We start from the raw sequence: 26,224 nt of genomic DNA, 5'->3' as shown, positions 1-26,224 counted from the left end.
AAATGATATCACTTCCTGTGATGTCATCAGGGGTCAAGGGTCGTGTGATGTCACTTCCGCTACCCCTGGCATTTTGGTGAAATGACGTCCCTGACTCAGCCTAGTCTTGTCCTGCAGCTGAAGCATGGCATATTACCTCATCGTAATACCCTGATCATTGTCAAATGAGTGTGTGTACTCTGAGCTTTTCATAACACGGCCTTGGGTGCTGACCTCTCCCAGCCTATGTTCGTACTTTTCAAGCGCAGTGCGGGCACTCAGCACTGAGTAGGTTGCACAATATCATTGCAGATAACAAATCTTCTGATGTCGCGCTGTGACAATATATCGCTCAGCAAATCCTCAGTGCTGACAACCTAGGGTGGCCAGATTTTCAAGAAAAAAAAAGGGACACCCAACAACATAAAAGAGGGACTGCCCACCGTAACCGGACCTCCCCCGACCCCATTCCCACAGTATATGCATACAAATTGTGCGGCTTTGAGTGTTGATAAAATTACGTACAAAACAAGCAAGATACTGATTGGATTATGTATTTTACAATTAACTTTACTGTTATTGGTGCTTAGTGTCAAAATGTTGAGCATCTCATCTATAAACACAACAAAATGTAAATATTAATAACAAAGGTGCTTTTGCTCTGTTTGACATTACATATCTTGCTATGTACTTTCCTCTCAGCCTGTGTCTATGGTGCAATGAGTTAATGCATAAGGCTTGTTTCTGGAACATTGGGAGTTCGAACCCATCCGAAGATGACAACATTCTTAACATCTAATACTGTTTATATAATTGTTTGTGAAAAAAAAGAAACGGGACTCTCACTCTCCCCTTGCCCAAAGCCAGGAAAGGGGACAGGGGGACAGAGGTCTCAATCCCAGGACAGTCTTGGCAAAACCAGGACGTCTGGTCACCCTATGACAAACTGCTGTACTGCACACAACTGACTGAGCATGTGGGCGTGGCCTTGCGAATGTGTGGGTGAGGGCATTAAGTTTCTGTAGATCTCCGGGTTTCTTATTTTGAAATGTAGGCAAGCATGACATACACTCAAATGAATGCCTCAACCCCCACAGAAGGGAACACACAACTGCAGGTGCTGCGCTGAAATAGTGGGGGGACTATTCAAACCCTCCTTGAACGCTGCAGAAGCCTGATGTTGCATCCACCCCCCTGTGGCTGGCCACATGTTGATTGAGAATGAGAGGATGGCTCACATGGTCCGTTTATAGAGTTCCTAGAGGGCCATTTTGCCAACTAAAGCAGCACCTGGTTCACATGTCCACAGGGATGAAACACTGCACTTCCAGGGCAGCAATAGCTAAGACTCTGCGCATGCACAAAGAGGGGATTTGCATTTTTGTGATGTGCATTCCCTTCTAACAAAAGGCTGCTATAGCATGCAATTCGGAAGCAATATGCTTGATATGTATCCTTTTTCGTAGGGGGATCATGGACCCAGTGGCCTCCCCGGCACACAAGGACCTGAAGGGCCAAAGGTACAGCTTTGTATTTCTCTCTATGTTGTCTTGTATCAAATTGTAATCATCTGGGAACCTTCTGATGAGTTTCTCACTGTCTCCCTGCTTAGGGCGTTGCCGGTGAAGCTGGATTCCCAGGACCTTCAGGCCTCCCAGGGTTAAAAGTGAGTAGAGTTCTGCATTTCAAATACAAGCGAATCATGTCATTTCAGCATCCCTTCCGGTGCTGCACAGCACCAGGCATGCTTGGTCAACACGTGGACTGAGTAAGACGCTAAATACTGATCTTGAAAATGAGAAGCTCACATTAGACAATATGAAACAACACATCTCTGAAACCAGAAATACAATAAAATGGCTTAACATTATGCAAAGAATTGCACTCAAAACATTGTCCCTCACCCATAGGTGCTTATCTAATCAGGCTCCCAAACTTGTCCAATACTATCTCCCGCCACACCACGACACGGCCCACCAGAACAGCCCAGTCGCACTGTGCCAACATCCCACGCTTCAAGCAACAACGAGCAGGCGGGGTTAGTTTCCCAGTCCTTGCTGCAAAGAAATGGAGTGCCCTCCCTCTACCTCTAAGAGAGGAACCCTCTTACTTCCTATTCCGGAAAAAGGTCAAAGTATAGCTCCACGAGCAAGACCTCAATGTGGTCGTATAACTATGACCAGCCATGTACATATGTATGTAAATTCTTGGCTGATTTATATATGTAACTCTGTATCACTATACTGATGTCTGATGTATATACGCAACTTTTATGTATCATACTGCTGTATTCCATGTTTTGTATCCATTTGGAACCTGTAAGCACAGCGCCCAGATGTCTATGGGCTTGGTGTGCTTTATGTGCTTTACAAATAAATAGACTAAACTAAACTAAACTAAATTAGCACCATCTTCCGATGACCAAGCCACCTGACACTGCTGTCAAAAACTCCCATGAGCCTTCACTCTGGATTAATCCCCTCAGAAAGAAAACCATTGTTTTACTGCTCCTGGTCTGAGTGTGAATGGGTTGGACAATTCCCAGTGCTGGCTATTCAACCCCTTTATTCTACACATTAATATTGAAACTCTATTAAAAACCAGGCATGCCACAATTCATTCAAATATTTGGAGGTGATCAGATTCATTTATGACAGTGAATAATAATTTGGCAAACAGTGGCAGCTTTTGAGTACCAAGGGCTGTGTGAAAGGGCATGGATCTTCAAGAAAGGGGTATATACAATCAGCTGTCAAGCACTGCATCCCATCTCTGCTGTGTACCTGTCCTTTGGCCGAGTTGCGTTCAGGATGATGATCAGTTTCTGCATGCTCCCGCCATAACAAAGCTGTAAAGCACTTGGAGACCACCTCTCCACACAACGGGTGGGCTTCCCTGATTAGCGTGACGCAGAGACAGTGCAATGCACTGACGCGGGAGCCAGGTGGAATGCGTAGTCCAAGGCCATGGCCAGGCAACCTGGAGGGTGATGGGAATCAATAGGCAAAGGATCCGGGAGCAGTGATGAAGCATGGCAGCTGATGGAGAAGCACCAAGATCAGAACAGAAGGGATGCAGGGCAAGAGGAGGAGGCAAGCTGGGGAGACGGGGAAAAAGAAGGGCAGAAGCTGGTAGAGAGCCAGGTAAATAGTACGTGCAACCGGGACAGGGAAGCGTTAAGACGCAAAGAACAGATGAAAGACCAGGTCTTTATTGGTCACCGGCATGATAGTGAGGCTCGCTGCACTGGAATGTGCTTCCCTGGCAACAGGAGATGCGCGCCACACTGCACATGCGCAGGACCCGGTTAATGGCCTCCCTTGCATGTGGTGTGAAGGTATCACGGCGGAACCCACAGACGAGTTGGTCAATGCATACTTATCTCGGCACCAGGCACCTTGTCTGCTCCTGATCCTGCTTCTGGTCTTGGAAAAAAGATGTCAATCTGGTTACATCTGCCAGCCGGGTAGGTGCAGGCGTAAGGGGCATGAAGCATGCATGACATCAGCAATCAAAACAACTAGACAGAAAAAAAGAGAGAAGGCAATCAGTCAATTAAAAAGAAAAATCCTGAAAATCAATCAGATAGATAGCAAATAGGCTGGAGAATAGAAGGACAAACAGATAAAACCATAAACAGCGAGGCAGACCGACAGACTGACAACAGGCTGACAGCCAACAAGACAATCACATAATAAAACAGATCGACACTGCAACAATTGAAAAGCGAAAAATCCACCTGATCAGCTATATAGACAGCAGACAGGCTAATGGGTAGAGAGGCAAATGGACACAAATCCAGAAACAGAGAGATGCAGGCTGACAGTATGGCATCAGACAAACAGCCAACAAGACAATCAAATAAAAAGACATACAATCAGGAAACGAAAAAGAGAAAAATCAAGCCAATCATCCATATAGACATCAGACAGGCTTATGGATAGATGAAGAGCCAATAATCCTGAAATGGAGGCTAGCAAACAGAATTACAGCAGACAGCCAAACAGACAATCAGACATTCAATAACCCAGCAAGACAACCAAGGTGATAGGCATGCAAGCAATCAGACTGATCGGTGTAAGGACGCTCAAACAAGCAAAAAGCAATTCAGGCAGAAAGATAGCAGACACACTTACAATCAGAGACAAAAAAATAGGAAGGTGAAAAGACATCTGTAAAGCCATCCCACCAGCCAGGCAGATGACAGAAAGACGTAGCAAGAAAAGGCCAGGCAGGCAGTGGTAGAAGTGTACCGAAAAAGGTAGTGGAACTGTGGTCTCGACAGGGGAGAGGGTAGACTGAAGCATAGTGCAGCATGCAGCAAGTGTTGCGGCCAGTGCATTGCAATAGTATAAGTGACTAGTAACTACGGCTCGTTTTGCAACTTTACACTGGCAAATGGACATGAATAGACAAATCCTCTATATAGAAGGGTGAAAATGGTCGTTAAAAGTAGAGAAATGGTAAACAGAAAAAAATCAAAGGAGTGGAACAACGCTCCTGACCGTTCCCACTCACTTCGACCACTGCAGGCAGGGAAGAAGGAGGACAGGGAGATGGGACTCACAGGTAGAGACTTGGTCCAACAAATGGTTACCCCCAATATGTACATGTGCAAAAAAGTATCAAACATATACACAAGAAATATAAGTGTTGGGTATAACAGGTTTGTGAATACTGTGCCTTTAGAAATGTATAATACATTGGCATCTTGATGACTGGTATACTCTGAATCCCAGAGAAAGATGGCAGCATGCCTTCTTCTATCTAGAGCATGGATATGTAAAAGAGGGCATTTATCAACATAATTTACTGCAGGAAATAATGCTTTGCATTTTCTCGCTGTATGTGTTTTTAGGGATCCAAAGGAGAGCCCGGGATCGCTGGGCAGCCTGGCCAGATGGGGGCACACGGCCCGGAAGGACATAAGGTACACCAGAAAGGATCCTACTGTGCCCTGCTGTTTTTCTATCATTGTCATATTTAGGCTTTTGTGGAGGTCAGCAGCATGATTGTTTGTAACTTTACCTAATGCTGACAATGAATGTTACTGTATCTTTTTCCTCAACTGCGCTCCACCTGTTTCCTGTTATCTAAGCTACTTTTGAATCAATGATGGGCCCTCTGACGCCACTAATTGCCAATAATATTTTTGGTGATCCCAAAGCCCAGTGGGTCAGGGGTTCTCCTAATGCTCTGGAAAATGCAAAATGGTTCACAGTTGGCCATTTTTTAGAACAACACCTGGTATAAATTAGCATCAGATTTAATTCCAGAAAGAACTATGTGCTGAATCAAACATTTCAAAAGTTTGGTTTCACAATTGCTTGCCGCAGCACGTGTTTCAGCGTGCAGGGAGATGTGGAGTTCTCACAACTTGAATTCAACCAATATGTCCCTCCAATTCCCACATGTTTGCATTAGAAGATCTCCACCCTCTCATGTCTCCGCCGGGGCTTGAAAATCACTTCCTTAAAGGATTGACGTGGATTTCAAAATTATTCTTGAGTCTGCGTTAACACTCCACTCCCATAGTACCTCTCTCCCCTTTATGAACTCTTCACCCCCGCTCCTTGATGTACCACACGTGTTTGCTAGCCAATTAGGTTTGTCCGATAGAAACCCCACATATATGGAGGCACTGCTCTTCATCGCCGCCATGCTTACTCGGGAAAGGCGTGCTCCGAAAGCCAAAAGAGGTCATTACGACCTTGGCGGTAAGGGGTTAATGGCGCCGGTAAAGGTGCCGGAGCCGTCAACTCCTTACCGCCCCATTACGAGTCTGCTCCCGGGAACCCGCTAGGGACGCCTGGTTTTACCAGCCGTTCCTGCTGGGACCCGCTAAGGGACCTCGGAATAGGGCAGTAAGGGTTTACCGGCACCGGCATCCTTACCGGTGCCGGTAAACCCTTACCGCCCAACTCGTAATGACCCCCAATGTCTTGCTCTCGTGCGTTTAACCCAGGCAGAGCACAGCATGAACATGCTACCATCAAGAGTTCCTTATGCATGAATGGCTGCAAATTGGCGCTGGAAGCGATTGTGCAAGAAAAACTATTGAAGTTCTTGCCTTGGCTTTAATTATGATCTGCAGTGGCAGCTAGGATTCTGCACTATGCTGGACCAAGCATCAGGCATTGAAACATCACAATCCGACTGTAATAACTGATTACATATCCGAAGTGATGTCATTTTCCTATTACAGGTCAGTAGTGATGTCACAATGGACCTGCAATAAGAAAATAATGTGCAGGCTTTTACAGGTGTTTTGCAGGCTGGCATGTTTTATAACACTGTTCAAGCTCCCTTGATAAGCAGTTGGAGGTACTTTACAATTAATGGAGGCATACTTCTCCATTCATTCCTAAAATACTGAACATGTTAAGCTCAACCACCATAATAAGCCTGCAATGAATATGTCTTTACATATTCACCTGGAAACACCTATTAAATTATAACTGTTCTTTTATAACTCGCTTAACACAAACAAGTTGTTTCTAATTAAAAGATGCGGATTCAAACCTGTGCTGCACTGTGTTGTCTTGCTTCCAAAACAAATGTGTTGCCCCTGAGCTATCCTTCCGCTTCATACATACAGCATTCCTACTTGGTACTTTCGAAGGATTGGCAATGTTTTACATAGAAATGCGAAGCGTACATATTACTAGCGCGAAGAGGTCACGACAACAACAGAAGTCACACTGTACAAGACCACTTCACATAACAGCCCATTACAGGGTCACATGAAAATATTTTTCCCTCTTGCTGTTGGTTGATCCGCCCTTGATCGGCCCGTCGAGAGACGCCCTGGCAAAGGCAGTTCCATAGCCTGAGGGAGACCTTAGGGCATGCTGGGAGGAAGAAGAAGGCAAGAGAGGGAATCGCTGAGGCAGCCCCTGGGACTCAACAGTGCATTAAGGGAGGTCAGATAGGCTGAGACTCACTGGAATGCAGCTTCAGCAGGAGAACAGCCTACAAACTGACCTGGAATGTGCCTGGCCTTCTCACCCTAACCTGCGGCCGCAGCTTGAGCGCTCTGTATCCCCTCTCTCTCTGTGTCCTTCCAAGAGTACCCTTAATAGTCTATCTTAGTTGTGTCTATGTTATTGAATCCTAAACTACAATCCAAAAAGTATATTTCATTGAGTTTCTCTAATTCAGTGAGGGTCCAGAGTCCCTCTCAGCTTTTGGCTGTTCCTATTTACATGATCACTCTAATCATCCACATGTCCGGGGTTAATGGTTTTCTTTCTGATCAGATAAGGTATTGCCAACAACAAGCACCCTGCTTACATTATTACAACCCATGGCGCATGCATCAACGGGAAAACAAACAGTGTTTTGGAACAAGCCAAATTGAAATCCCCTGATTTTCCCTGTCCATGTTTACCTCAAACCCTTGTTTGGGTTCATGTCCTTCCGAACAAACTCTCATTGTTAATATTGTACAGTATATTAGTACCTGGCGGTGGAGGGGGAGGGGGGGTGCAGCTTTGTCCTCCCAGCCAATGGAGACACTCGGAGTCGGGACATTACCATATGTTATTCCTGGCCACTGCAAGCCTCCTCAGTGCTGGAGGCCACCATCTCTCCCCCCCCCCACCCCGGGCAACAAGGTAAGTGCCTCTGCCCCGCGTCCCTCACCCCCCTTTGCCCCAAATTTCACTCTCTCCCCCTCCAGCCCAACTTACCTTCTCTTTGTGGTCCTGGTCCTTTCCCGATCTGTGACACACTGCCATGGAAAAGGAGAAGGGACTATGTTGTCCCTTCTCCCGTTCCATAGCGGACATCTTTTTTTCTTTTCAGTTGTAAAATGCTGATGCCGTTTCACAACTTCCGAAAACATTCTATTAGTACCCCGGTCCAAAGGGCTGGGGTACTAATAGCAATAAGCCCCTTGCTGGGGGGGAATTACCGCTTCAGGTAATGGCCTGGGGTCTGTGTTAAAGCCTTTGATTAACTCAGGCCTGTAACTATGATCCCCATGCTTAATTATAAGCAGAAACTATTTTTTTAATTCCATTTGACATTCCAAAACCTGTTACACAATGCTGCCATCTAGTGTGCATATGCATGCACTAGCTAAGACCTAGCAGGCAAAATATGAGTTTGCATATTAAAGGTATCGTGTTGCAAGATTCTGCATTTTAAATGTATATAGAGTATGGAAACATGTGAACTGAAGCAGCATAGACTTGTAAAGTTAAAGGCCTCAGTCAAAGGCCAAAACATTAGCTACAAATGCACCTTTGAATACAAGATTTTTCAGGTGAATCAAAAGAAAATGTAAGTAGAGCACAATGTCACAGATGAAGAATATTGCACACTTGGTGCAAACCAATTCATGACTCTACATAGGCAAGTTGTATGAGGAAAAACACATTCTAAGACGGATGCTCGTACTAAGTGCTGGGCGAGGCCTGAAGAGTGCTAGGTGTTGCCTTCATGGTCCCACCTGCCCCCAAAAATACATCATGGGACTTTGCAAACATGTATTTTGTGAACTCAGCATTGTCTCTGGTGGTCTTGGTTGCATCCAGTCTGCATATTTTAAATAAAGCTTTCTAGCGTGTGCTCCTCTATATAATTACTCTCACACTTAGTATATAAGCAATTAAATCAGTGAGTAAATCACTCTATTCCATTAAAAAAATACCATGAGAAAGGGGAGGGGGACAAAGAGCACCAATTTTGCTTCCTGGTTGCATTGCATACATTCATAGAGAATTTTGAGGACATAGGAAACACCACAGATGTATGTATTTGACAAATATGTCTTTGATAATGATTGGCCTACAAAAGAAAACAAGGCAACTTTGCCTTATTATAACTGGCGCTTCTCAGTTGGCCCTTAGAGAGGGCTGCAAATTCCCAAAATATTTAAATCCAACGTTCTCATAAATTCAAATCAAAGCTTCAAATCAAAGCATCAGTTAAATCTGTGCAGTTTTGGCCAGGAATGTTTTATTCACATCCCTGTTTTTATAATTAAATTTATTCTGAATGTGATCTGTTGGACGATCATATTTTGCCATCAATATACATTAAGCCAATGCATTTCGGTGTAAACCTTCATCAGGGCTGTATATAGGCTCTTGATTACATCATCAAGCTACACATAGTCATGTATATGTTAACACAAGTTCATTGAAGGATTCATATACAATACATAATCGAATTCACACATACCATTTTGTTTGTCCCACGAATATTCAATTGGTACGCCCGAAAAAGTTAATGAAAAACAGAATTTTCATTTAGTATCAGCGTTACAAAATTCTATGTACATAGTATAAGGACAGAAGAGTGTCCTACCTGATCACTTTTATGCAAATCTGGTAAGCCCCAAAAGGCTTTTCTTTTTGCAACCCTCACGGCTCCAGCCAGGTGTGTTGCAAATGCGTGGTGAAACGCATCCGTTAAACTTGTCTCTGTGAAGGAAACAGGCTATTTAGACAACCGTTCTAGCATGTCTTTAATGATCAAAGCGGCGGATGTTCTCCGACATTTACCTTCATTTCCTGTGTTGTTCTGCCTACTGCAGAGAGACGTGCGCGCGCACGTCTCTTCGTTCTATTTAAAAGTTGCCTTGGAGACGGGGTCGAGGCGCCGAGGTCCGACAGGAATGCTGGAGCACGTACGCCTCGCGCCCCACCCCCGGACGATTACCCTGGGGCGGGAATGTCTCCATGACAACTCCTGAAACGCTATGTGTTACCAAGCTGTCAGCGCCTTTCTCGTGTGATTGACATTACTTTCGGACTATTAGTGTGAATGCATGTACTAAGTAGTGTGAATGCATATTATAAGTGTAATAGGTCTGGTTTTTACTGTTCTAAATTCATCTTTATTGCGGGTAACCATGTATTGCTACTTCTACTGCCTAATGCTTGCAGGTTCTCTACAAAGCTAATTAACATACTATGTGAAGTATTTAGGTTCTTCATTTGCAGGTTTCAAACGGTAGGTCTTAATTAAAGCAGGCACCAGTGTGAATGTAAAACAATAGGACTGTAGCGTTTAAAATAAAACGTCACGTAGGGTATTTCATCTGGAAGGACCAGCAGAAAACCTTCACCCAAACAATGTTTTAAACAATTTAGTACATGATATTATGAAATTAGAAACAAATGTCACTCCAAGTGTCAAATTATGTCTGTTTCATATGTCAATGACTGGACTCCAGACCTGGTTGGCCATTACGATGGCTGTTGTGGGAGTTCATACGCAGTCATGAATATGTAATTACAAAAAACACATGTAGTTAATCTCCTCATTCATTCCTTTAGGAATCAGCAAACTCAAAGATCTATCCAGAAAGTTTCTCGTTGATCCATTGTTTTCTGAACGTTTTCAAGTGGATCTCTCTTTTCAACTATTTCTAGGATAGCAAATCGAATCTGATCCAAGTTATGTTTTTTGTAATGCCAATGTCTTGCCACAGCCGAAGTTTTGTTGTTGTTACGTATACAAGATCTGTGTTCGTTCCATCTTGTCTTGGCCGTTCTTACAGTTTGTCCAACATAATGCAAGCCACAGGGACATTTTATGGTATATATCACGTTTTGGGAGTCACATGTTCCAAAGCTTTTTAGTTTTATATTCTCTCCTGTATACGGATGTTTCAAAGAATCACCTTTCATGATCTAGCCACAATTGCTACAATTTAGGCAAGGAAAAGTACCTATCCTCTTGGTGGCTTTCTTCTTTTGTGCTGGTCTGGTCTTTACAAGTTTACCTTTCAAATTCTGACTTTGTTGATAAGCGAATGTTGGGACCTCTTTGAATAAATGTTCTACACGTTGGTCACAGGTGACTGTATTCCAGTGTTTTTTAATGATAGTTTTGATGCGATTACTCTGTCTTGAGTACTTGGATGCAAATACTAAGGGGGGTTCATCTTCCTTCTCGGTTTTAGTTCTCAATAGATCTTCCCTTTTCTGAGTTGCTATGCGTATTTCTGCTGCCGTCACTTCTTCTTTTTTGTATCCACGGTCCAGAAATTTCGTACCCATTTCTTTGACTTCTTTTTCGTACTCTGCAGGGTCACTCACTAGTCTTTTTACTACTCTGCAGGGTCACTCACTAGTCTTTTTACGCGAAGCATCTGGCTGTATGGTAAATTTTTGATGAGGCTTGGTTGGTGAAAACTGAGTCGTTGGAGTAGATTATTCCTATCTGTAGGCTTTCGAAAGATTGTGGTCTGGTATCCTGTGTTGGTTATTCTGTTCTGTTCATCCAGAAAGTGTATACTTTCACGAGAGTATTCATGTATGAACTGTATTCTCGTGTCCTTACTGTTTAGGTAATCAAAGAATTCAAGTAGTTCTTGTTCACTGCCTTTCCATACCCCAAAGATATCATCGATGTATCTTATCCAGATACCCTGATGTTGTTGCCACCGTTGGTTATGTAAAACATTTTCAGTTTCAAATTTGTGCGTGAATGAGTTTGCATACGAATGGGCCATGGTGGCCCCCATAGCTTTGCCAGCCACTTGTAGGTAGTAATTGTCTTTGTATTTAAAGTATGAATTGTTGCTGATAAATTCCAGCAGTGCCATTATGAATTATTTTTGAGCTCTTATCTCCTCTGCCTTCAGAAGTATCCATTCTGCTGCTTCGTTACCCAGATCATGTGGGATTGACGTATACAGACTCTTAACGTCAATTGTAAAGCAAATGTTTTGGGAATCAAATGGTATTGAATTCAGGTATTGCAAGAAGTGTGTAGAATCTCGGATGTATGTACTTGTTTTTTGAATCAAAGGTTGTAAGAAGTAGTCCACATATTTACCAAGAGGTTCTAGGATGCTGTTTATCCCTGCAACGATTGGTGTGCCTGGTGGTTTGACTGAGTCTTTGTGTACCTTTGGGAGAGTATAGAAGTGTGGTACCCGTGGGTAAGAATTCATCAAGAATTTTTTCGTGTGGTGGTTTATCCACTCTAGTTCTTCCGCTTTGTCTAGAAGGATCCCCAGATTTTCTTTAATTTCTGCTGTTGGGTCATTTTCTAATCGTGCATAAGTGTTGATGTCTCTCAGTTGTCTTTCGCATTCTTCATCATAGTCAACTGTGTTCAACAAAACTAGACCACCACCATTATCTGCAGCTCTTATTGTGATATTTGGATCACCATATAAGTCTTGGATTAATTTTAACTCGTGTGGTTTCATATTGCGTCCAGTTTTAGATTTAAAATGTATTTGTTCGAAGTCTCTGGTTACCTGTTTTTGAAAAATGTCTACTGATGGGATACTGATGGGAGGGATAAAAGTGCTCCTGCTCCTGAATTCCTTCAATTCTTCTTCTTTTCTGTTCCCTGTTTCCTCATTTTCTAGTTTGCTAAAAAACACTTTTAGCTTCATTTTTCTGATTAGTTTGTATAGTTCAATTTTGGACTCAAATAAGGTGCTGTCATATGTGGGCACAAAGCTTAAGCCTTTTTGTAGTGTCTGTAGTTCTTGAGTCGTCACTATCCTTGCTGATAGATTTATCATGATGTTTTCTTTTGTTGTAACCTTGTGATAATGATTGAAGCACGAAACCCAATCCTTGTGAGCATGTAATGCACACTGTGCTTTGTGCTCCTTATATTTGTTGCATACACCCTGAAAAGTAAAATGTCTGCTACTGTATACACAGTCTCAATTTTCAGGTGTGAAGCTAAGGCTGCCCTCCTGCAGTAGAGTCTGACTTCTGATTTCCGTAGGAGCCTTCAATTTACTGCTTTTGAATGGAACTCAACAATTCTCGATTACAGCCAGTCTCCAGATGTGCCACAGGCAAAATCACCTTTGTTCCTTATGTGGTAGGAGAAAGAGGAGTCTTTGGCTCAGGAGCAGTATTTGGAGACTTCCAGGGAGGTGCCAACCTGAAACCAAATGCACTGCATACGAGGGACAGAGTAACAGTGGCAGATTATGAATACGCGAGGCAGAATCCGACGGATTACCAACCACTGTTTATTGTTTTAGTGGTATATAACGATGTATCGTTCTTTTGTTTAGGGTAGCGTAATTAGAAGAATTATATTTCTAACACAAGTATCATGCAGTCACTGTGCAGAAGGCACGTTTATGCGATGATTATCATGCAGAACTCTTCATGCAAATTTAAGGTTTTTGTTCAATAATTGTACAATGTGAAAAAGAGTAATTGTTCGAGTAAGATGAATACCGGACAAATTTGGACATATAGAAATAACCGCTTTGCAAACATGCATATTTTTAGTGCAACAGACCCTCTTATACTAAACAAGCCCACGCACTGTAACTGTCATGGGCGCTACTCCCGAGGGGCCAGGGCTGGCCCAGCGCCCTCGGAAGCAGACCCGTCTTCCACTACTCCGGACCCAGCAGACCCCTACAGGGGCCCTTTGGACCGTGTCCTGGCGCCTTTGGCGCCAGGCTCATGAAGGGTATCAGTCCCGGCGCCATAGGCGCCGGGCTCATATTGATAAACAGTGTAATAATGCTTGGGTGGACTTACCTGAGGCAGACCATGCTGCATATTTACCCAGAACAATCCAGTCTGGTTGAAGTCCCCAGCCAACAGGGCTGGGAGGAACTATTCCCTCCATTCAGGAACTCTTTTCTTACCTGGGTGGAACCGGTGGAAGAACACACACTGGAAGCACTTCTCTGCTATTTAAACCACGCCCGATGGAAAACACGTGCTTCGCGTTATTCTGCAGCAGCAGCAGGACGCTCACCGAGTCGGCTCCTGCATTCCAGGTCCAGAGTCATCTTCAGCTTCCGCGCAGCAACCTGTGGATGAAGAAAGACACAGAACAATACTTACCAGATCCCGGAATCCAGTCACCGGCAAAACCTGCAAAGAATAAACATAAGGTTAGAAAAGTGCAACTCGCTCGCAGCCGCGCCCGCTTACCTGGTCCATCCGTGATTGCAACGGAGCTAACCACGGCCTTCTCTTCGGCAGCTTCTCTGCACCTGAAAGGCAAAGGACATAATTTAAAAGGGGTTCGGGTGAAGGCAGTCGCATTCATCTTAACTTACCAGTTTTTGCATGCGCAGAAGCGGCCGCATCAACCGCAGCATCCCGGCACCTGAAAACTAGAAAAAGGGCATTATTAGAGGCGCCATTAAAAGCGGCCAACGATCATTATACTTACGTGCATCGGCACGTGCAGTGGCAACGGATATAAAGCCTGCAGCATCCCGGCACCTGAAAACTAGAAAAAGGACATTATTAGAGGTGCCATTAAAAGCGGCCAACGAACATTATACTTACGTGCATCGGCACGTGCAGCGGCAACGGAAAACTACGCCCACAGCATCCCGAGGCCTGAAACAAAGGAAAAGGGACATTATTGAGGTGCCCATCTTTTAAAGCCTAAAGACTACAGTATACTTACAGGCATCCGCTCGTGCAGTAACGGCGGCATCGCTCTTCGGCATCCCAGCACCAGTGCCACAACTAAGGCCGCAAAAGACTTGAGCCTCAACACTGAACTCATCCAGTGACGTAACTGGAATCCACGCACCCCTGCACCAGATGCAGGATGGAGAGCTCAGCATTTATACGCCTAAGGTGAGAGCTCGCTGAGACAAGTAGAAAGCTAGGCTGTGGGAGAAACTGGCGATTGGTGGGAGAAGAAATCCCATCAAACAGTGATTAACCCTTTTTCTTCCACCTGCAGAAAACTTACCCTGCAAGTCAGACATTCGATAAGAGGAAGCCCAGTCCTGAGAGTCGTCCAAGCTCTACGCTTCTCAATTGAAGAAACGATAGCAGCCCAGCCGGGATCAGCGCCTCCGTGGGAATCAGGTGAGCGTTACAGAACGCGAAGCCCACCAATAACCTCCTACCCAGGCGCTATGGAAACTTCCGACACAGACCAACTGGCCCAGTTATTAGGGGAATTAAGAGCTGAAGTTCATGCTGCCCGCCAGGAAACAAATGCCCTAAGAAGGGAATTGATAATATCAAAAGAACGAACTGATGATCTCACCAGACAGTTATTACAGACACAAGCGGGGCGAACCCCGCTACCTAATTCAGGAGGGAGCGATATCCCAGCGGCTACAGCCAATCCTGTTCAAATCAACCTACCCGGAAATGTGCCATTGGCACCGCCTGAACGCTTCTCTGGTGACCCTAAAAGGTTGCAGTGTTTATAAATCAATGCCGATTGCACTTTCTTTGTAGACCTGCAGCCTTTCCGACTGACCAGACTAAGGTAGCCTTTGTGCTTTCGTATCTGAGCGGCAGTGCCGCTGATTGGTCGATCCCTCTGGTTACACAGGATGACCCGATCCTTTGTGATTTCCCGACCTTCCAGGCAAATATGGAAAGACTTTTTGCAAGGCATTCCCAGGGGCAGGCCCTGGACAACGAACTCCTTTCCCTACGACAGGGCAATCAAGATCTTTTGGCCTACATTGCATCATTCAAAAGGCTAATCGTGGAAACCAGATGGCCTGAGGACAAAAGAATCACGCTTTTTCACAGGGGTTTGCGTGGCGAACTCAAAGACGTCCTTGCCAAGGTAGTGAATCCTCCTTAGGATTGTTCAGAGTACATTGATTTGGTGGTCCAATTGGATCACAGACTACAAAACAGAAAGGCGGATCGATCCAGGTTTGAAACACGAGTGTTCCCTAAGCCTCAAAGTCACACCAAAGGAGTTGAAGCCGTCGAACCTATGCAAATTGGGGTTGTAAAGGGTCCCCTAACCCAGAAAGAACGCGACAGGAGACGACAAATGCAACTATGTCTCTATTGTGGAAATTCAGGACATTTTCTTCGAGATTGCCCGGTGAAACCACCTAAGAAGACAGTGGGAGCTTCTGATAAGAGTTCTGAAAAGCCTGAGCCGGGAAACGACCTCACCGACAAGTGTAGAGGTCCGCTTGCCGAGCGTAAAAACCAGTTCTTTGACCTCGCACTTCATAATGCCAATGGTCCTCGTAAACCCAGAGCAACCAGATCATTTGCATGCAATTAAGGCATACATTGATAGCGGAGCAGTTGGAAATTATGTGGACCGCAAATTGGCTTCCAGGATGAACGTACCTCTTTGTCCAAAGGTGGTTAAAGATGTCATTGCCACGGTGGATGGGACTGAAATCGCCTCCGGACCAGTGACCCATACCACTACTGAAGTGACGATACTAGGCCAAGACGGGCATCAGGAGGTAATTGTGTTCGACGTGATCAAGGCTCCTCAATTCCAAGTAATTCTAGGGATTCCTTGGTTGGAGAAACACAATCCTCAGATTGATTGGCGAGCTAAGACGATAAAGTTCCCAGAGTGCACACCAACTTGTTATCCACGACCCAACATCGGCCTAGCGTCAGTAACGGCTGACGGTCCACAATTACCTCTAGAGTATCGAGAGTTCCAAGATGTTTTTCAAAAGGAACAGGCTAACACCTTGCCACCCCACAGATCATACGATTGTCAGATAGATTTGCTACCCGGTGCAACTCCCCCTTGCAGTAGGATTTACGCCCTTACCGAGCCTGAGAACCTTCATCTGCGACAGTATTTAGACCACTACCTGGCCAATGGCTTTATCCGTCCGTCGAAGTCCCCTGCATCCTCGGCTCTGTTCTTCGTACCAAAAAAAGAAGGTGACCTCAGAACCTGTATAGATTATCGTGCTCTGAACCAGATAACAGTAAAAAACCAGAACCCCTTACCTCTGATCCCGGAACTCCTTGACCAGGTAAAAAACGCCTGTATTTATACTAAGCTTGATCTCCGGGGAGCTTATCACTTGGTACGGGTCAAGGAAGGAGATGAATGGAAGACGGCCTTTCGCACTAAGTATGGGCTATTTGAATACCAAGTGATGCCCTTTGGACTATGCAATGCACCGGCCGCCTTCCAATTTTTTATGAATGATGTCCTCAGAGAGCTCATTGATGTCTGCGTTGTCGTCTACATAGATGACATTCTTGTGTACTCATCTTCAGAAGCTGACCATCGAAATCATGTTAGGGCGGTCCTTGAAAAACTTCACCAACATAAACTTTTTGCCAAGCTCGAAAAATGTGTTTTTCATGTCACTGAGGTCGAATTTTTGGGATTTATTCTGACACCCAAAGGAGTCCACATGGACTCGAGAAAAGTAGACGCTATCCTCAAATGGCCGTCTCCTACTTCTGTGAAAGGCGTTCAAAGCATGCTAGGCTTTGCCAATTTTTACCGTAGATTTATTCCAGAGTTTTCACGAGTGGTACAACCCATCACCGCCCTCTTAAGAAAAAATAAATGCTTTGAATGGTCCGCAGAAGCAGAACAAGCCTTCCAAGAGATAAAGGCTAAATTCACCTCGGCGCCAATACTGAAACACCCACGCCCGGACCTCCCTTACATCGTTGAAACCGACGCCTTCAGCTTAGCAATGGGAGCAGTCCTATCACAAAGAGATCCAGAGACTAACCAACTGCATCCTGTGGCATTCTGGTCTCGGAAGTTCTCGGCGCCTGAGATCAACTACACCATCACAGACAAAGAGCTTCTAGCGATTAAATCAGCCTTTAAGGCATGGCGGCATTATCTCCTCGGGGCCAGACACACCGTCACAGTGATCACCGATCATCGAAATCTGCAGTATCTGAAAACCGCCAAGGCTCAATCCTCCAGACAGCTTCGCTGGGCTCTATTCTTTGCTGAATTTGACTTTGTGATCACTTATCGCCCCGGCAACAAGAACGGCAAAGCGGATGCTCTTTCCCGAATTGGAATGGGAGATAACGTTGCCAATCCAGAACCTGTACCAATAATTCCTGAACAAAGGATCGTGGGTCTGATTTCTTCACAATCCATTGAGGATATTGAAGAAAAAACTAAACAACTTGTAACCTCACCAGACTTACTGAACTGGTTACAAAAAGGAAAAGATTTCACCGTAAGCAATGACTTGCCTTATTTCCAAGGACGATTGTTCCTACCACACGCCGATTTACAAAGACAGGTAATCTCCTGCTATCATGATTCATTAATTGAGGGTCACCCTGGCATTGCCAAAACCACAGAAAAGGTGAAGAGACACTTCTGGTGGCCTTCGTGGAGAAAAGACATAAAGGAATTTGTGATGTCCTGCGGTGTGTGCGCTCAAACCAAGGGTCAGAAGAAGAGGCCGGCTGGTCTTCTGCAACCATTAGACATCCCGCCGTGTCCCTGGCATACCCTTTCCATGGACTTCATCACAGACTTACCCTCCTGTTCCGGGTACAACACCATTCTTGTTATTGTGGACCTGTTTTCTAAAATGGCCCACTTCATTCCGCTAAAAGGCTTACCTTCAGCATCAGTCCTAGCCAAAGTATTTCTTGAAAACCTCGTCCTGCTACACGGCTTCCCGTCAGTACTAATCTCAGATAGGGGGAGCCAGTTTATTTCCCACTTTTGGCGCAGCTGTTGTCGATTAGCTCAAATCGATGTAAGACTTTCGACCAGCCATCATCCCCAGACCGACGGGGAAACCGAGAGAACAAACCAGACTCTCGAGCAATATTTACGATGCATGCTACAACAGTCGGAGAGTAACTGGAAGGACATCCTTTGGATAGCTGAATATGCTTACAACAATTCAGTTCATTCGGGTACCGGGAAGAGTCCCTTCTACATCTTGTATGGGATTCATCCTCAAACCTCCAACCTTGATCCACCTCAAGATCTTGGAACACCCGCCCTGGATCAATTGCACACCGTTATTACCCAAGCTTTTAAGGAAGCGACTGCACATCTACAACAAGCTAAAGAGAGGTACGAAAAAGGAGGAGATCAACACCGAAGCAATGCCCCTCAATACCAGGTTGGGGATCAAGTCTGGCTGTCCACCAAACATTTATCGCTTAAAGGGCCTCGCACCTTCAACCCCAAATACCTGGGACCATATCCAATTACGGCCATAATTAATCCAGTGGCCGTTAAATTAGAATTGCCAACCCATATGAGAATACATCCTGTATTTCACGTATCTCTTTTGAAACCCATGCAACCTGGAACCAGATTGACCAATCCTCCAGAGCCCATTCAAGTGAATGGGAAGCCCGAATTTGAAGTAAAAGACATTTTGGACTCTAAAATCATCAGATCGAAGCTATTCTACCTAATCGACTGGAAAGGCTACGGACCTCAGGAAAGGTCATGGGAACCCTATGACCACGTCCATGCTCCTCGTCTAGTCCAGAAATTTCACCAAACCTTTCCCGATAAACCAAAACCCCCGGGGAGGACAAGTTTGGGAGGGGCCTTGAGGGGGGGTGCTGTCATGGGCGCTACTCCCGAGGGGCCAGGACTGGCCCAGCGCCCTCGGAAGCAGACCCGTCTTCCACTACTCCAGACCCAGCAGACCCCTACAGGGGCTCTTTGGACCGTGTCCTGGCGCCTTTGGCGCCAGGCTCATGAAGGGTTTCAGTCCCGGTGCCATAGGCGCCGGGCTGATATTGATAAACAGTGTAATAATGCTTGGGTGGACTTACCTGAGGCAGACCATGCTGCATATTTACCCAAAACAATCCAGTCTGGTTGAAGTCCCCAGCCATCAGGGCTGGGAGGAACTATTCCCTCCATTCAGGAACTCTTTTCTTACCTGGGTGGAACCGGTGGAAGAACACATACTGGAAGCACTTCTCTGCTATTTAAACCATGCCCGATGGAAAACACGTGCTTCGCGTTATTCTGCAGCAGCAGCAGGACGCTCACCGAGTCGGCTCCTGCATTCCAGGTCCAGAGTCATCTTCAGCTTCCGCGCAGCAACCTGTGGATGAAGAAAGACACAGAACAATACTTACCAGATCCCGGAATCCAGTCACTGGCAAAACCTGCAAAGAATAAACATAAGGTTAGAAAAGTGCAACTCGCTCGCAGCCACGCCCGCTTACCTGGTCCATCCGTGATTGCAACAGAGCTAACCGCGGCCTTCTCTTCGGCAGCTTCTCTGCACCTGAAAGGCAAAGGACATAATTAAGAAGGGGTTCGGGTGAAGGCAGTCGCATTCATCTTAACTTACCAGTTTTTGCACGCGCAGAAGCGGCCGCATCAACCGCAACATGCCGGCACCTGAAAACTAGAAAAAGGACATTATTAGAGGTGCCATTAAAAGCGGCCAACGATCATTATATTTACGTGCATCGGCACATGCAGTGGCAACGGATATAAAGCCTGCAGCATCCCGGCACCTGAAAACTAGAAAAAGGACATTGTTAGAGGTGCCATTAAAAGCGGCCAATGAACATTATACTTACGTGCATCGGCACGTGCAGCGGCAACGGAAAACTACGCCCACAGCATCCTGAGGCCTGAAACAAAGGAAAAGGGACATTATTGAGGTGCCCATCTTTTAAAGCCTAAAGACTACAGTATACTTACAGGCATCAGCTCGTGCAGTAACGGCGGCATCGCTCTTCGGCATCCCAGCACCAGTGCCACAACTAAGGCCGCAAAAGACTTGAGCCTCAACACTGAACTCATCCAGTGACGTAACTGGAATCCACGCACCCCTGCACCAGACGCAGGATGGAGAGCTCAGCATTTATACGCCTAAGGTGAGAGCTCGCCAAGACAAGTAGAAAGCTAGGCTGTGGGAGAAACTGGCGATTGGTGGGAGAGGGAATCCCATCAAACGGTGATTAACCCTTTTTCTTCCACCTGCAGAAAACTTACCCTGCAAGTCAGACATTCGATAAGAGGAAGCCCAGTCCTGAGAGTCGTCCGAGCTCTACGCTTCTCAATTGAAGAAGGAACAAGTTACTTACCTGTAACTGTTGTTCTCCAGCATGGGTCTGGCATGGATTCACATGCTCATGAATATTCCCCGTCGTCAGGCTGGGAATCCTCGGTAAAGAAAAAACCAGTATCAGTTTCGTTTCTGATCTGTCTTTCGTAGTAATAACCAATCACTGGTCTCTGCGTCATACTGACCACAGCCAATGACTGCCCTCTACCTAAGCACCGCCTCTGGCAGCCATCTTCAGATTTGGAAGCACGTGAAGTGGCAGTATGACCAAGTGAAGAGCCGCAGAGGGGTAGGCGGGAGGGTTCGCATGTGAATCCATGCCAGACCCATGCTGGTGAACAACAGTTACAGGTAAGTAACTTGTTCCTTCTCCAGCATGGGGTCTGGCATGGATTCACATGCTCATGAATAAAGAATACATAGCAGTACACACATGCACAACCACGGGAGGTGGCAAAGGCTCAACATTAAGCATCACATCAACTCAACATTAAGCATCTTACCTCCTCACCAGGCTCACCTCAGGCGAACAGGTTGCGCAGCACTGCTTGGCCGACCCTGGACTCCTCCCTGGAATCCCGGTCGACGCAGTAGAATTTCGTGAAGGTGTGCGTCGACCTCCACGTAGCAGCCCTGCATATGTCCAGCAGGGGCACACCAGATAGGAACGCCGTGGTAGCTGCGATCGCTCTGGTGGAATGGGCTCTCGGACGGCCAGGCAGCGGTCGGTTTGCCAACCGGTGACAGCACATGATACAGCCGGAGAGCCATCTGGAGATGGAAGCCTTCGAGAGAGCCTTCCCCTGATTGACAGGTCCAAAGTTCACAAAGAGTTGTGACGTCTTCCGAAAACCCTTCGTGCGGTCCACGTAGAACTTCAGCGCTCTAGCTACATCCAGCGAGTGCAAAGTCCTCTCAGCCGGCGACGAAGGCGACGGGAAGAACACAGGTAACACCAAGGGTTCGTTGAGATGGAAGTCCGACGGTACCTTGGGCATGAAGGAGGGGTGCGTCCTGAGCACTACCCTCGTGTCGTGGAAAGTCAAGTACGGGGCCTTGCAGGAAAGGGCCTGGATCTCTCCCACTCGTCGTGCGGAGGTGATGGCCACAAGAAAAGCTGTTTTTCACGATAGAAACTTCAACGGGGCCGAGTGCAGAGGCTCGAACGGAGGTCCCATGAGCTTGGTCAGCACCACGTTGAGCTCCCACGCCGGGGCCGGAGCCTTCACCGGCGGGAACGATCTGAACAGTCCCTTCATGAACTCTTTCACCAGACGATGAGACCACAAGGACGTCCGGCCCGTGGTTCTGGTGTATCGGGAGATCGCAGCAAGATGAATCTTGATGGACGCATGTGCCAGACCAGCTTTGGCCAGCGTCAGCAGGTACGGCAGTACTTGGGGAGCCGTAATCCGTAGAGGGTTAATCTTCTGTGCGTGGCACCAGACAGAGAACCTCTTCCATTTGTGTCCGTAGCATTTAAGAGTCGAGGACGCCCTGGCCTTTGCAAGAACCTCTCTGCAATCGGCCGGTATGTCGTATCCTCCAAACTCTAGTGCTGCAGGAGCCAGGCCTGCAAGTTCAGCGACTTCGGGTCGTGGTGGAGGATGGCGCCTCCTTCCCTGGAGAGTAGATCCGCGTCCGCCGGCAGCTTGATCGGCGGGGACGCTGACAAGTCCAGAAGGTCCGGGAACCATATCTGCCTCGGCCACGCAGGTGCGACGAGGATCATCCTGCACCGTGACCTCTTGAGCTGGTTGACGAGCCGGATTAGCAGAGGCAAGGGAGGGAACGCGTAGAGGAACAGGCCCTCCCAGGGGAACGAGAAAGCATCGCCCATGCTCCTCGTCTGGGGAAACCTGCTGGCGAACCTCCGGCACTTGGTGTTCGTCGCCGTCGCGAACAGGTCGATCTGGGGTGTGCCCCACCGTCGGAAGAGGCGATCCACCAGATCCTGCCGTAGTTCCCACTCGTGGCACGAGCGCAGCTCCCTGCTGAGTGAGTCGGCGATGGTGTTTTTTATCCCTGCCAGATGAAACGGCACCAGAAAAATCCCTTGGGCGACGGCCCAATGCCACAGGTCCTGCGCCTCCTTGGACAGCGCTGGGGACCTGGTTCCGCCCTGTTTCCTGATGTAAAACATGGTGGTGGTGTTGTCGGTGAAGATCCTCACCACCTTGCCCTTGAGGGACGGAAGGAAGGACCTGAGGGCCCAAAACACTGCACGGAGCTCCAGGACGTTGATATGTAGGGACTTCTCCGTCGGGAGCCAGAGTCCCCTTGCGTGCAGATTTTCGGTGTGCGCTCCCCACCCTTCCAGGGAGGCATCCGTGGTCACAGTCTCCTGGTGGGCTGGGGTCTGGAAGTCCATGCCCGCCGTCAGATGCGCGCGGGTGCCCCACCACCGTATCGCTCGTCGGAAACTCTCGTCGAGCTTGATCCTTTCCTCGAAGCTGCCCGTCGTCTGGATCCAGCGCGCATCCAGGAATTCTTGCAACGGGCGCATCCGGAGCCTGCACATGGGAATGAGGTAGATGCAGGAAGACATCATCCCGAGGAGGGACTTGATGGACCTCACTTTGGCCGCGTCGGCCACCAACATCCGTTGCACCTTGCCCAAGATGGTCCTGGTCCTCTCCTCCGACAGGGAGGCCAGAAGGGTCACTGTGTCGAGCCTCGCTCCCAGAAACAGTGCGACTTGCGCGGGCACCAGGTGGGATTTGGCGTAGTTCACGGAGAATCCCAGGTCCGTGAGGAGTTGGACGGTCCTTGCCGTGTGGACCACGGCGAGCTCCCTCGTCTTGGCGCGGATGAGCCAGTCGTCCAGGTAGGGGTAGACGTGGATCCCCTCGCGGCGCAGCTGCGCCGCCACCGGTGCAAGGCACTTGGTGAATACCCTGGGTGCCGACCGTAGTCCGAAGGGAAGGGCTTTGAACTGGTAATGACGCCCTTGGACCACGAATCTGAGGAATTTGCGGTGCCCCTTTAGGATGGGAATGTGGAAGTAGGCATCCTCCAAATCCAATGACGATAGGAAGTCTCCTTCCTCCAGCTGACCCAGGACGTGCTGGAGGGTGACCATCCGGAACTTCTGCGCCTTGATGAACTTGTTCAGACGTCGCAGGTCCAGGATGGGGCGCCATCCTCCCGTCTTCTTCTTCACGAGGAAGTATCTCGAGTAGACTCCGGAGCCCCGAAGCCTCTTTGGGACGAGTTCGATGGCGCCCTTTCTGAGCATCGCCTTTACCTCCAGGAGAAGTTGAGGGACGTGAAGTTCTTTCCTGGCCACGGGGGGGACGCGCGGGCACCTTCTTTGAAACTCGAGCGCGTGGCCCCGGGCCAGGGCGTCCAGCACCCAACGGTCGGTGGAGATGGACTCCCACACGCTGACGAAGCCCGCCAGCCGGCCTCCCACCGGGGTGCTTCGGTGGGGGCCCGACCCCAAGGCCGGTTCAATCCTGCTTGGATGCGGCCTTGCCGCCTTGACCTCCTTGGCGACGACGGCGGGGTCCGCTAGACTTGCCTCGTCCTCTGTAGGCCTCTTGCGACGACGAGCGGGCCGCTTGACGGTAGGAAGCGAAACCGCCGCCGGAACCTTTGGAGGCGCCCTTGCCTCCGCCGCTCCGAAAGGGCGTCCGTCGTTGCAGGACTCCAAGGGCCCGGGCCGTCTCAGTATCCGCCTTGATGGCCTGAAGGGAATCGTCCACTGTCTTCCCAAACAGGTTGTTCCCGTCGAAGGGCATGTCCAGGACTCTGGTCTGGACGTCCTGCCGGAAGTCCGTAGCTTTGAGCCATCCACGACGTCGAAGGCAAACACCGTTGCCCAGCTGGCGGAATCCAGTGTCGGCGATGTCCGTCGCCACGGTGATGGCGTGGTCCGAGGCCACCTCACCTTCCTGCAGGATCTCAAGGGCCTCCGCCCTCTTGTCGTCCGGCAGAAAATCCAGCAGGGGAGCCATCTTGTACCAGAGCTCCCTGTCGTAGCGGGCCACGATAGCCAAGGCGTTGGCCGCTTTAATCGTCGTCGCTGCCGACGAGATGACTCTACGCCCCATAGTATCCAATTTCTTTCCCTCGCCGTCCGGCGGGGAAGTCGATGTGGAGGCCGCACCCCCCCCCGCTTTCTTCCTGGCTGCCGCGGAGACGACGGAGTCCGGGGTAGGCTGCGCCCGGAGGCATAGGGGGGCCGTGTCCGGGACCCGGTACTTTTTCTCGTACCGGTCTCTTCTAGCTGGCGTCGTGGAAGGGTTCTTGAGGAGGGAAAGGCCCTCATCCCAAATGTCGTCCAACAGAGGCACTGCGAGGACCGTCTTCCTCTTGGCCTCGCGCAGCTGATAAAGGAAGCCTTCCTTTTTCTTCTCCTCAGGGCAGAGTTGGAAAAGCTCGGAAGCCCTGGAGATCATGGAGTGGAAAGATCCGATCTCATCGGGCGGAGAGGCCTTGGTGGGAGGCGACGACGGAAAATCCTCGTCGTATGCCTCGTCGTCCGTACCCGTCGCTGCCGTGTCAGTCCCCGTATCATCCCCTCGGGTGGACGGGGAGGAGGGCTGGAAGGGGCGCGACGGTTGAAAAGGAGGTGGTGGATGGATCCTTCTTTTCTTGGTAGGGGGAACACCAGAAGGTCCCGGTTCTGGATCCCCCGACGGGAGAGGTTCCTCCGCCGGTAACGGTAGCCTCGTCCTTATCTCGGAGCATAAGGACTGTATGGCCAACAAAATGGCCGCCGAGTTGTCTTGCGGCGCTGGCAGAGGGGAATCCGACGGGCGAGCAGGGGCCCCGTCGGTATCCTCGACGATGTCGTCGTCGTCACCTGCGTCGGGGTCCATTCCGACGGGCTGGCCTTCTTCCACGCCTAGGCCGTGGCTTAAGACCTCGATCAGTTCCTCTTCTGAGGTTGAGGCCGACTCTACGACGACGCCCTGCCCCCCCTTCTTCTTCCCCACGGAGGGTTTCACGGGGGTCCTATCGATGGGCACAAAGGAAGACTCCCTCCGAGGAGGCAGGGAGATTCTGGGCCCTGAGGTCGCCACCACTGGTGCAGCCACCACAGGCTGAGCCAGGGCCGCCGCGACCGTTTCGATAGAGGGCTTGGCTGGATGGATCAAGGCCTTCACCACCTTAGGTGCGCTCACCGCCTTATCCTTGAGGGAGGGGGCACTGCCACGCTCCTCCTCTGCCTTAGAGCTCGACCGGGGCCTCTCCAGGAGCTTCGCCGGGTGCTCGGCCTTCCTCTTACCCGACCCAGAGCGTTGGCTCGTGGTTGATGGTGCCGGGGAGGGTGCGCCCTGCCTGGCGCCCGCAGAGCCCGACCGTTCGGCGCTCCCGGTGCCAGCGGACTCGCGGTGCTTGGCCTTATGTTGGGCCCCCGTCGCCGGGGCGCCCTCAAAGGTCTTAGAAGACCGCTCGGATTTCTTCTTCTTCTCGCCAGACGGGCTCTTACCCTCCAGCCAGTTGGCGAGACGTTGATGGCGGTCCTTCATGGTCCGTTCCGACATGTTGCCGCAAAACGCACAGTCCTTCTCCACG

At 48.5% G+C, this 26,224-nt stretch overlaps 1 protein-coding gene across 1 annotated transcript in view; it reads left to right on the top strand.

Annotated features, from left to right (window-relative positions):
• The window catches only part of LOC138480617 (collagen alpha-1(XXI) chain-like), a 703,399-nt gene that overhangs the window by 547,155 nt on the left and 130,020 nt on the right, over positions 1-26,224 (top strand). The window contains exons 20-22 of the mRNA XM_069612315.1: positions 1,446-1,499; positions 1,592-1,645; positions 4,838-4,909. Of these exons, the coding sequence (XP_069468416.1) occupies positions 1,446-1,499; positions 1,592-1,645; positions 4,838-4,909 (180 nt within the window). The remainder of the gene's footprint in view (positions 1-1,445; positions 1,500-1,591; positions 1,646-4,837; positions 4,910-26,224) is intronic.

This window comes from Ambystoma mexicanum, chromosome 5p (assembly GCF_040938575.1).
Source record: "Ambystoma mexicanum isolate Mex_15411 chromosome 5p, UKY_AmexF1_1, whole genome shotgun sequence".
Taxonomy (NCBI): Eukaryota; Metazoa; Chordata; class Amphibia; order Caudata; family Ambystomatidae; genus Ambystoma; species Ambystoma mexicanum.
The sequence above is the reverse complement of the archived record's forward strand: the minus strand, read 5'-3'. Positions and strand labels throughout refer to the sequence as shown.